The sequence below is a fragment of the Xenopus tropicalis genome, chromosome 9, assembly GCF_000004195.4.
Source record: "Xenopus tropicalis strain Nigerian chromosome 9, UCB_Xtro_10.0, whole genome shotgun sequence".
Classification (NCBI taxonomy): domain Eukaryota; kingdom Metazoa; phylum Chordata; class Amphibia; order Anura; family Pipidae; genus Xenopus; species Xenopus tropicalis.
Window position 1 is genome coordinate 18,625,796 of NC_030685.2, and position 13,284 is coordinate 18,639,079.

The window sequence follows — 13,284 nt, forward strand, 5'->3', positions numbered from 1 at the left end:
TAAAACTATTTGTTATTGAAAACTGTTTTGTTATCCATTTCTGCACTCTGGTTCTGACTAGCAAAACAAAGTAATGGCGGTCTGTCCTGTTTAAAGGGTGCTTCACCTTTAGGTTAACTTAATATGTTATAGAATGGCCTATTCTTAACAACTTTCCTATTGGTCTTCATTTTTTATTGTTTATAAACTATTTGCCTTTCTCTTCGGACACTTTCCAGCTTTCTAATGGGGGTCACTGACCCCGGCAGTCAAGTAACAAGTGAGGCTACAGTCTTATTGTTACTTTTTATTACTTATTTGTCTATTTACTCCCTCCTCTATTCATATTCCTGTCTCTTTTCCAAATAACTGCCAGGTTGCTGGGTTAAACTGGACCCTAGCAACCAGATAGCACCTGAAATTCCAAACTGGAGAGCTGCTGAACAGGATGCTAAATAGTTCAAAAACTGAACTAATAAAAATGAAAGAACAATTGAAAATTGCCTCAGAATAGCATTTCATACTAAAAGTTCATTGAAAGATTGACATCTGCTATATTGTTTCAGGAGTCAGAAGCAGAAGAATAGACAATATAAACAGATAGATAGATAGATAGATAGATAGATAGATGCTCCTTTTTCAGGTAGAGTTCTCCTGTAAGGGGACATTATCACCATGGGCAATGTTCTATAGATACTCCAGTTCAGCTGTTGACTTGATCTAATGTCCCTATCATATTTAGATACAGAGGGGCCATTTTTTTTATTGGAAGCCAATTAACCTGCCTGTATGGTTTTGGAGTGTGGGAGGAAGCATATATAATGCCCTGGCCAAACAGGAGCCCAAACCTTCCTGTATTGTTAGGGGGCCTCCTGTTCCTCCAGTTCCAGCCACAAAAAAATTATAGAACACATGAAAAGTATTTTAGGTCCTTCCAAATCTTACTAAAAATGATCTTATCCATAAACATTTATTGAAATTGTAAGTCTGGGCTCTGAAGGGGCCTCCCACAGTCCTGAGTGGGTCAGCTTCTTCTCTTGTGGCTTCCAACTGCCTTCTATTTCTTTCTCTCCAGCACAGCAGTTCTGTTACACTTTATGGCTGAGATTCTACCTACCTTTAGAACAGAGCATTCAGACAACAGGGGTCTGAGATCTTACCTAAAACCATTGTTTAGAGTAGCGCAGGCAAATGGCTAATGGGTGAAAACAACCTGTGTGCCATTAACCTTAACAGCATCAGTCAGTAAAGTGTTTAGGATGGGAAAGTTTAGCAGGAAAAGGAAATGACTCCACAGCAGGCTTAATATGTATAATTGTAGTAAACGGTAAATTTATATTTAGAGAAAACTGCCCAGCCCCAAACTGAAATAGAAATACTTAAAAGAAAAGCGATATTGTAGGATGACATTATCCAATTAGAGAAAATATTAAAATGTAGATGATTCTAAAATGGCCGACTGTAGGACATGCCTATAGGGTGAGGGGCAGAAAAGTCTGTTAACGGGTCTGGACTGTGATACAAAAATGCCCTGGCATTTCAGGTACACAGAGGCCCAAACTGCCCCACATAGGGCCAATAAATAGTGAGTGTCTATGGCATCTTACAGCAGCCCCTCTGGCATTTCCCAGAACCCACAGATTGCCAGTCTGGGCCTGCTCCCTGGCATCCCTCCCACAGACAAAGGCTGTGCCCATTGCACTTGCCAATAACTAGCGCTAAATATAAATGCATAGAAATCCCCCTAGTGATACTCACACCCTGCACACATGTATCAACTCCCCCTATTGGCTGAGAGTGAAGGTAAGTGATTCATTGGGGGGGGGGGGGGGTATAAACTGGATTTCATATAAAGCCTGATTGTGTAATATTTAAATGGATTTCCTATGGATTTAAATTGAATCCTATTGGATTACTCAGCCAATCCCATGAATCACAGGCAGATATTCATGGTTTCTGGGGTGAATTTTGGATGAAATTTGGAAAGAGGATGAGTCACTCACCTTTACTTTGGAGTTGGGGTTTTCCAGTCAAGATAAAAACAAGATACTCTGTGGGCTCTCACCTTGCCCCACACTCTATAGAAGGGAATAACAAAGAATTAGACTTCTGTCTTTTCTGGCTATGGGATGTTACAGTGGGGTGGTGTGTATAGTAAGGCAAGCAGGGGAAGGGACTGTTACTGTGGGGTGGTGTGTATATTAAGGCAAGCAGGGGAAGGGACTGTTACTGTCGGGTGGTGTGTATAGTAAGGCAAGCAGGGGAAGGGACTGTTACTGTGGGGTGGTGTGTATAGTAAGGCAAGCAGGGGAAGGGACTGTTAATGTGGGGTGGTGTGTATAGTAAGGCAAGCAGGGGAAGGGACTGTTAATGTGGGGTGGTGTGTATAGTAAGACAAGCAGGGGAAGGGCTTTTACTGTGGGGTGGTGTGTATAGTAAGGCAAGCAGGGGAAGGGACTGTTACTGTGGGGTGGTGTGTATAGTAAGGCAAGCAGGGGAAGGGACTGTTACTGTGGGGTGGTGTGTATAGTAAGTCAAGCAGGGGAAGGGACTGTTAATGTGGGGTGGTGTGTATAGTAAGGCAAGCAGGGGAAGGGACTGTTACTGTGGGGTGGTGTGTATAGTAAGGCAAGCAGGGGAAGGGACTGTTACTGTGGGGTGGTGTGTATAGTAAGGCAAGCAGGGGAAGGGACTGTTACTGTGGGGTGGTGTGTATAGTAAGGCAAGCAGGGGAAGGGACTGTTACTGTGGGGTGGTGTGTATAGTAAGGCAAGCAGGGGAAGGGATTGTTACTGTGGGGTGGTGTGTATAGTAAGGCAAGCAGGGGAAGGGACTGTTACTGTGGGGTGGTGTGTATAGTAAGGCAAGATGTTGGGGCTGTAACAGCAGAGCATACTTTGATCCTATATAATAAGAAGCCACCATCTGTGCATCCTAATTACCCTCCCCAGCCAGTTATTTTCACATCCCTGTTCCCCCCCCCCCCACTCCAGGCTATTACCTGCCGGCCTTGACTGTGTTCCCAACTCAGGTAACAGCAAGTGCCCTCAGTCTCACCCCTCTACATTTATGGCTTGTTTTTAACCTTTTCATGAGAAATTTCAACATAGCTTTTTTTTACTTAAAGTGAAACACACGCACATTTTAAGCTTAAAATTAAAGCGTCTGTCAGTCACAACCTAACTAAGCCTTTAGTTTCATTTAATGTAATAATTACAATGGAATCATAATTTAATTTTTTCTAATTATGATATATAAATAATAACATATAATAATAATACTATTGTTTAACTCTAACTATAGGTTCTCTCCCCTTTTCTGCGTGGGTGCCTAAGTACAGATATATGGGGGCCCCCATACTGTCGGCAGCGAGTTCTCCATAAATAACAAGGGGAACCCTTGCCCCTACCCTTGTCCCATTATGGGGGCTGGTCACTTTCAACTTAACTCTTAGTATGATGTAGAGAGTGCTACTATGAGATAATTTGCAATTGGTCTTCATTTTTTATTATTTGTGGTTTTTTAATTATTTAGCTTTTAATGCAGCAGTTTGGAATTTCAGCAGCTATCGGGTTGCTAAGGTCCAAATTACCTCTAGCAACCAGGCTTTGAAAGACTGGAATATTAATAGTAGATGGCCTGAATAGAAAGGTAAGGAATATAAAGTAACAGTAACAATAAAATTGTAGCCTCGCTGAGCAATAGGTTTTTGGCTGCCGGGGTCAGTGACCCCCGTTTGAAAGAGTTGGAAGAAGAAGGCAAATGATTCAAAAACTATAAGAAATAAATAATGAAGACCAATTGAAAAGTTGCTTAGAATTAGCCATTTTATTATCTCTTGGTCCAACTTCCCCTTTATAAAAAGGTGCCAAGCTTGTCCTTAGTGATGGCCACAATCATTCTTTATTATTGTATTCTCCAACCTAAGGCCCTTCAACTGTGACTAAGGTGGGACTCCCTGCTACTTTACCAACAGCTGAATTGGGCATCAGATGCCACCTCACCCCTCTGCCGCCATCTTGTCAAGTTATAGCTGTTATCCCCCAGTCCCTACCATCTCCCCCTAGGGACAGATCTGATTCCTGTAACTATGCCCTGCCAATGGTTGCGCTCTGGCACACAGAGCATTGTGGGTAATGTGGGTGCCATAATACTGAGCTGTCAGTTTCCACACCGGCAGCACAGACATGGCCTAAGCCCAGATACTGTAAACTGCGGTTTTACACGGATGGGAACGGGCAGGAACAATAATCCTTTCTTGCTGTGCCACAAGTGACTGACATCTGTGTCTAGACCTGAGATTTGCTGAGGGCAAAGAACAGACGTTTAACGTCTAACAGCAATGTGGAAATATAACAGGACAGTAACAATTCCACAAAGATTATACACCAATGGGCAGGGAGCTACTGGGGTTGTGGGGCACAAATGTAGATGCATTCGGCTTCCCTACAGTATCTGTATTATCCTCTGCTTGCAGTGCAGATCATATTAGCAATTTGTTTTTTTCTGGGAGGCAGAATACATCTACATTTACATTTGCACTCCTTACCCCTAGAGGAAGTCCGTGTACAAGGCAGTATGCCAGATAACATTATATGCCTGGAAAGCAAAGCACTTGGGCCTAGAGAGTTCACAGAATGTAGAGCTGATGTTATCTTTGCAGTGGCACGGTGCCATTCCCAATAGCCAAGGTGCAGCATTAGTCGGGGGGGGGGGGGGGGGGGTGAGAGCTAATGCAGCACAGCAGCTGCACTTACAATAGCCAGCGCGGCCCCTTTAGCAGCTATAACAGACGGTCTGTGGTCTGCCAGAGAATCTTATGTTCTTGGACTGTAGTCTGGGATTTGTTATTAGGAACAAAGGTTCCATACAGCGATGCCAAACAGCCTGAACTCTCCTTCCCAGGTTCCTGTGAGGACAGAGAGATGGTTAAACAGCAGGTACAGGCTGATCCGCCTGGTGGGGTTGCCACGGTATAATCTGCCAGGCACCCATAGGGGCAAAACATATTTCATTTACAAGTGAAGACAACAATGTAATTTGTGCTGAAAAAAATTCAAAAGGGTAAGCAAACCCAAATATAAAAAGTGGCCTTGTGAAATAAATCGTAAGCCTCCACCAAGTCCCAGGATTCTGTATTTCCTTCAGGCAAAAAATTAGGCCAATCAGTAGGTCCTGTTCTAAGGAAAATGGACTGTATCGTGGGCAACTATTTTTTTAGATGACACTGAGCTGGGGTCACATGACCGAAAGAAAGCGGGCAGCCCCTGTATGTACCAGGAAGTGTGCAGGCAGAAATGGGGCTGTATTGTTAGTACTTTCCCTTACTGTCTGCTTCATAATACAGGTATAGGACCCATTATCCAGAATGCTCGGGACCAAGGATATTCTGGATAAGGGGTCTTTCTGTAATTTGCATCTCCATACCTTAAGTCTACTAAAAAATAATGTAACATTAATTAAACCCCATAGGATTGTTTTGCATCCAATAAGGATTATTTATATCTTAGTTGGGATCAGTTACAAGATACTGTTTTATTATTACAGAGAAAAGGGAATCAGCTTTGAAATTCTGTACTATTTGATTAAAATGGAGTCTATGGGAGACAGGCTTTCCGTAATTCGGAGCTTTCTGGATAATGGGTTTCCTGATAAGGGATCCCATACCTGTACACATTTTTGGCTGTAGTTATAGGCTGTGGTCTAGAGTTGCTTGGCCCCACAAAAATAATTTTACCTCCCCTCCCTTAAATTTGGGAATAAGACATTACATTGCCCTGTGGTTTGGCCACTTGCATGGCCAATAGGTTTACACAGTCTCGAGTCCCTGCTTAGGGCTGAAACCCCATACTAGAAGACCACCACCATCAGAATAAATCATTGAATAAAAAATGAGAGTGTCCCTTTAAATTCAAACTCATTGGTATCTAACCAGGGCCCTTTTAAGCTGTTACATCTCCCAGCATCCCCTAACAGCCTTTAGTTCTGGTAGAGCAAATGAAGGAGGTAGAAGGGCAGAGGATGGAAATCCTTGCTTGGGAATATTTTAGACCATCCAATAATGTCTCTAATAATGTGATCATGTGACATTTTGCAGATTCTGTGGCGTGCGTAGTTCCGGAAGTGTGCCAGGAGGTTTGCGGAACGGAGGCCGGTTGTTCCAATATTGCATATCCCAAGCTGGTCATTGAGCTTATGCCTAGCGGTAAGTTGGACTTAGAATGGGACATGGGAGGAGGGGCATGCCAGAGAGGGTTCTGATGAGTAGGAAACCCTGTGGGTACAACATGGGGGTGGAAAGGGGTAGAAAGGGTAGGAGCATACATAATGATGAGCTCCATCTAAATCTTCTCCATTCTTTCTTTGTCTATTCCTTCTGTCCCGGCCTTTCCCAGGTCTGCGTGGGCTGATGATTGCCGTTATGATGGCCGCCCTCATGTCCTCCCTGACATCCATATTCAACAGCAGCAGCACCCTGTTCACCATGGATATCTGGAGGAAGATAAGGAAGAATGCCAATGAGAAGGAGCTACTCCTGGTCGGAAGGTACACAGTGGCCAGCAATAACCATTGCTTGATGGACTATACCTGCTCCATCAAGCAGTGGCTTAGTGGAGGCCTTGGGGCAACATGATAGAATGATTCTAGGGATATAACTCCTATAAAGAGAATCCTATTGGTGTGTTTCTGTCCCTCAAGGAAATCTTCCTCAGGAATATTCTGTGGGACAGAAACATCGACTGACTTTTTTTTTCTCTCACAAGTTCTAGAGTTCCATTTTGTGAACTTATAGAAAGTGAAACTCCGAAAGTATACTCATAACTAATCAAGGCCATCTTATATAACTGATATGGAATCACTGCAACGCTCATGTTCATAAATATACAAGGTAATAGGGGCAATATAAGAACATAGGTCCTAAATTACCTAACTGCTTTATCAGTCGTTGGCTGTAAGGGTGAAGACACACGGAGCTACTAGTAGCTGCTACTTGTAGTGGCTACTAAAATAGACAATGCTGATCATTTACTGATAATTGTCTCTACGTGTGTTTTAGTAGAGGCAGTTCTCAGTATTGTCTTAGCAGGGTATTTTTTGGCATTTAGTAGCCGTGAAAAAGTAGCTGCTACTAGTAGCCCAGTGTGTCTTCACCCTAAAGGTCCCCATACACGGCCGATTCTAGCTGCCGATATTGGTCCCTTGGATCAATTCGGCAGCTTATTGGCCCGTGTAGGGGCACAAACGACAGGCCTGCCCGACCAACATCTGGCCTGAAATTGGCCAGATCTCGATCGGGCAGGTTAAAAAATCTAGTCGGATCGGGGACCGCATCGGCTCGTTGAACCGACTTTGCCTATACCCGTCGTTATAATTCCCCCTGGGGCCAAACGATCGAATTAGCCTGGATTCGCCTGATATCGCCCACCAATCACAGAGTATATTACTGTTTATTTAGGGGTTATTTACTAATGCTGAAAGTGGCACAATATAATACAAACTGCTCATGTTAAATGCATGTTCATGTTCCTGCTTTTGTTGAGCCTTTTTATCACTTAGAAGTGTTTGTCTGCCCTAAAGTGGTTTAAGCCAATGGGAACTCTTACAGCATTCTGTTGACTACTGCTACATACATGTAGTGATACATTGTTGTTGCACCACAGTAATGATCTCCCTGTAAATTGCATTTGGCACTAAAATAAATTCCACTATAATGGGGATTACTAAATGATGTAAAAAAATATGTTGCTGACATCATGGAAAACAAAAAATGAACTAACAAAAGAAAAAAATCAAATGTATCAAATAGGGTTTTATACTAATGTGTTAAATAGGTTGGTGCAGATTTATCAAAGGTTAAAAAAAAAAAAATCCCTGCACGTTGTGTTATTTCCCTGAGGGGCAAATGTATCAAAGATCAAATCGATTTTCCTGGAAGAATTTTGCTATGTTTATGCTTTTTTAACATTTTTGCATCTGTAAAACTTTTCTCAACATTTCCAGAATCTAAAACAATTTACCAATTTATCAAAGCACCTTACTATTTTCTTCTCCACAAAAATGAGCCAAAAAGTATGTATTTCAATCAACTGAGGTGAAATGGATGAAAATGCCTCTGGAAAAGCCCTGCAGCTCAGTATCATTTCTTTCTCATTTTTTTCAGGAATGAGTAATAAATGCAGGAAAACTTCCCGACAATCTGAATTGTTTTCACTGGTGATTAAATGTAAAATATAATATTTTTTTTCCAACTTTTGATAAATACAAGTACATAAAGAGCGATGAATGCAGGAACATTTCCTGACCATTTAATGCTTTTCACTGGTGACAAAACATGAAATGGAAGAAATTTTTTTTTTAACCTTTGATATATCTGGAAAAAATATAATGAAAAGAAAATAAATACAGGAATATCTTTCAGTTTTTTCTCTGGTGATAAAACATGAAATGAAATCATTTTCATTTTCATGGAATGCAGTGATTTGTGACAATGTGAAAAGATAATAAATGCTTTCGCCGTTGATAAAACGAAATGAAATAATTTTTTTCCATGAAATGAAATTTTCTTGGTGTGGTGCCGTCCAGGGGTGGGCCAAGCCACCCGGTCGGCCAACTCCGCCCACCTCCCCGCCCCCCTAACGGCGCATGCGCGCCAAAGCACGGGGGGGGGGGGCGGTGCGATTAGATCGGGTCATTGCCTCAGCCGCTAATGACAAGCAGCGGAGGCAATGACAAAATAGCACTAGGGGTAGGCAGGAGAGGTTCCTGCCTGGCGCCCCCCAATCGTTGCCCCCTAGGCAGCTGCCTCTTCTGCCTACCCCTAGTTCCGGCCCTGGTGTCGTCAAATTGGTCACGTCAACAAAAAGATGTGGGCAACAAAAAAGTTGCTCTACAAATGCGTTTCGCTGATTTTTTGCCGTTTTGCGAATTTTCCTGTTGTTTCGCAAATTTTTCCCCCAACCTATAAATCTGGATAAACCTTGGAAAAGATGATAAATACATACAAATGTCCAAACAATTCAAACTGTGTTTGCCAGTGAAAAAAACGTGAAAGGAAATATTTCTTCCCGACCTTTGATAGATCTGAAACTAGAAAAGAGCAATAAATATGGGGAAATTTCCTGAATTATTTTCACTGGGGCAGAATGTAAATCTGCCCCTAAGTCGTTTAAATAAAGGTCCCCATACACGGGCCGATTCTAGCTGCCGATATCAGTCCCTTAGACCAACTCAGCAGCTAATCGGCCCGTGTATGGGCACTAATGACGGGCCTGCCCGACCGATATCTGGCCTGAAATTGGGCAGATATTGATCGGGCAGGTTCAAAAATTCAGTCGGATCGGGGATCGCAACGGCTCGTTGATGTGGTCCCCGAACCAACTCTGCCTATTGCCGTCGTTATAATTCGATCATTTGGCCCCAGGGCCAAACGACTGAATTAACCTAAATTCACCCGATATCCCCACCAGGTGGGGATATTAAGCAAAGTCATCAAGAAATCTCAGTAAAAGTTAGAGAAGAAATGAATGTATTACTATGGAATTGTTAGCATTTCCCTACTTCTCACTAATGTTCCTGTGCCAGGTACCCGCTGGAGATTATAGGAAACTCTGCCAGTGGATTTAGTTCTGGGTTGGTGAGCAACACAATTGCCATCTGTAACATTCAGTTTGTTCTTTAATGGGCAGCAGGTTTCAGAAAATAAACATAGAGGAGAGTTGAGTCGCTGCCTGAAGGTGCTGGGAGTCCTAGTACAGCAACAACAGGGAAGAGACAGAGGTTGAATGACATTTGGATGGCATTGTTGCCAGTGTTGCATTTGTCATCCCTCTGTATATGAGTTAATAAAAGCTAAGGAATGCCAAGCACCCCAGACACGCCATTAAGTGCCTGTTTGGATGGCACACAAACTATATTTGCCACATCACATGACAAGTGCCCTGGGCATCTGACCTACATACGCAAACGTGTCATTGCCAGCTATGCAAATCGTACCATGCTGTGCCCAGAATATTTTAGGGAAAAACAAAGTAACAAAATACTGTATGAAAATAACCTCAGATTCGTAAATGCAGGTCCTGCCTTGAAAGCAAATATTTGCGACTGTGAAATGCGCATTCTATTAGATACTTTGGTGGATGTTTTACAATGATCCAGTTTTAGAATGGGGGGGGGGGGTTGGGGCAGAACAAAATGTTGGACTAGCGTTTCAGCCCCGCCCATATTTAGTCCAAAAAAACATAATTTCTCACTATCTATCCTACTGACTTGTGTTTTTTCCCCATCTCTTTTCTTTATTGCATTTCAACTATTTATTATCTTTTCTAGCATTTACTCTACTACTATTTCTATTATAACCCTGTCTTTCCAACCTCTGTCCCTCGTGTGATGTGTCATATGACCCTCTCTTCTAATGCCTCCTTCAGTTTCCATTCCTTTTCCCAACTTCCACCCCCAAACACAGAAGTCCTTCTTTCTCTACCTCTATATAGTGAATAACGGCCATGAATTGATCATTTAGAAGGCAGAAAACTCCTGATTTCCCACATTTGTGGGCAGTCTATGGACAACATTTATAGGGAGCTGGTGGGGTTCGAGTACTTTCAGAATGCCATGGCTATTGCATTGTTGGGTCTGCCAGACTACATGGCTATGGCATTGTTGGATCTGCCAGACTACATGGCTATGGCATTGTTGGTTCTGCCAAACTACATGACTATGGCATTGTTGGGTCTGCCAGACTACATGGCTATGGCATTGTTGGGTCTGCCAGACTACATGGCTATGGCATTGTTGGGTCTGCCAGACTACATGACTATGGCATTATTGGGTCTGCCAGACTACATGACTATGGCATTGTTGGGTCTGCCAGACTACATGGCTTTGGCATTGTTGGGTCTGCCAGACTACATACCTATGGCATTGTTGGGTCTGTTAGACTACATGGCTATGGCATTGTTGGGTCTGCCAGACTACATACCTATGGCATTGTTGGGTCTGCCAGACTACATACCTATGGCATTGTTGGGTCTGCCAGACTACATACCTATGGCATTGTTGGGTCTGCCAGACTACATGGCTATGGCATTGTTGGGTCTGCCAGACTACATACCTATGGCATTGTTGGGTCTGCCAGACTACATACCTATGGCATTGTTGGGTCTGCCAGACTACATGGCTATGGCATTGTTGGGTCTGCCAGACTACATGGCTATGGCATTGTTGGGTCTGCCAGACTACATGACTATGGCATTGTTGGGTCTGCCAGACTACATACCTATGGCATTGTTGGGTCTGCCAGACTACATACCTATGGCATTGTTGGGTCTGCCAGACTACATACCTATGGCATTGTTGGGTCTGCCAGACTACATGGCTTTGGCATTATTGGGTCTGCCAGACTACATGGCTTTGGCATTATTGGGTCTGCCAGACTACATGGCTTTGGCATTGTTGGGTCTGCCAGACTACATGGCTTTGGCATTATTGGGTCTGCCAGACTACATGACTATGGCATTGTTGGGTCTGCCAGACTACATACCTATGGCATTGTTGGGTCTGCCAGACTACATACCTATGGCATTGTTGGGTCTGCCAGACTACATGGCTTTGGCATTATTGGGTCTGCCAGACTACATGGCTTTGGCATTATTGGGTCTGCCAGACTACATGGCTTTGGCATTGTTGGGTCTGCCAGACTACATGGCTTTGGCATTATTGGGTCTGCCAGACTACATGACTATGGCATTGTTGGGTCTGCCAGACTACATACCTATGGCATTGTTGGGTCTGCCAGACTACATACCTATGGCATTGTTGGGTCTGCCAGACTACATACCTATGGCATTGTTGGGTCTGCCAGACTACATGGCTTTGGCATTATTGGGTCTGCCAGACTACATGGCTTTGGCATTATTGGGTCTGCCAGACTACATGGCTTTGGCATTGTTGGGTCTGCCAGACTACATACCTATGGCATTGCAGTTCTTCCTGAATACACCCGTGCCACATCTTGAAGGACTCCTCACTCTATGAGGAAGAAAGCCTGACGTACCAGCAGCAGTGAAGACCACTTCACCATCCAAACAGCACATCACTGACAGAGCCTGATTCTAGAAGGTCTTATTTTTTGATGAGATCCTGTTTTAGGCTCTCTGTAAGTAAACTGCAGCTGCAATATTAGGCTCATTGATAGTGTTAGAATAGAATAAACTCTTGCTTACCAACTGGGGCTTGGATGGGCTGATAAGGTCCATATGCCACCCCTGACTTTTCCAAAGTTTACTAACTGCCTCCAAAGGAATGGCTAAAATTATAGAGTGGCAAGTTATTGTTGCCTTCCTGACTACATTCATGCCCCTGTCTGAAGGACTCTATGATTGTTAGGTTACATTGGAGAAGCAGCTGGGCTGGAGAAGAATCACTTCACTGTGCAAAAAGTCTCATTACGTAGAATCCGATTCTAGAATGTATTGTTTTATGATGGGAACCTTTGTTTTCGGCTCTCTGCAAGTGAACCTCAACTGTAATATTAGGCTCACTGATAATATAGAGTGAATGCTTCCTTCCTAACCAGGGCTTGGATGGGATGATGAGATCCACGTGCCAAAGGTTACTAATTGCCTCCTAAGAAGTGCTCTGAGTGAGTTCAAGTTATACCAATACTGCCCCATGGTCTTCCCCATTCTCCAAACCATGTTTAGCAGAGCAGCTAGTCTGGTTGCAGTAATTCTGTGCTTGCTGACGGGAACAAAACTTCCTGCTGACTGGGACTGCCACTCACGCCAATGATCCAAAATACTCTACAAGAACTTACTGTGTGTTTGTGTACAAAGGGATTTCTGCATGTTTGCAGGTAGCTACAGAGGCCTTTTGTAAGCGAGGCGTGGGAAAGTCAAATTATGGAAATGGAATAAGCGGCCCCGTCCTATTTAGTTAGCTGTAGGACATCAGCTGCTTACAGGCAAGCTTGGTACCAACTGACCTGGATAGTGATCTAAATGAATCTAATTAAGGAGGAGTGTTTGGGTAGACAACACTGACTCACTGCGTAATACCCATCATTATAAGACGTTGTGTGGGTGAGATGCTTTCTGCATTCATACTGACTGCGCTTCCTTTCTCCAGAGAGGGACAAAATAGCAAAAATACACCTAAAATGGGATTGGCCTAAACAAAACAAAGTCAAGTAGCTTGTGTCATATGTATAAATGTCTATTTACACAGCTGAAGATCATAGAAAGCAATGTGTTGTAATTGGCTGACATTACCTGAGAGAATAGGAACCTACCATACAGTGGTTGCCTT

The 13,284-nt window shown here is 43.3% G+C and overlaps 1 protein-coding gene across 2 annotated transcripts in view; it reads left to right on the forward strand.

The window, feature by feature from the left end:
- The window catches only part of slc5a10 (solute carrier family 5 (sodium/sugar cotransporter), member 10), an 88,298-nt gene that overhangs the window by 59,460 nt on the left and 15,554 nt on the right, over window positions 1-13,284 (forward strand). For both annotated transcript variants that reach the window (XM_018097449.2, XM_004918057.4), the window contains exons 10-11: window positions 6,077-6,184; window positions 6,375-6,525. In XM_018097449.2, the coding sequence (XP_017952938.2) occupies window positions 6,077-6,184; window positions 6,375-6,525 (259 nt within the window). The remainder of the gene's footprint in view (window positions 1-6,076; window positions 6,185-6,374; window positions 6,526-13,284) is intronic.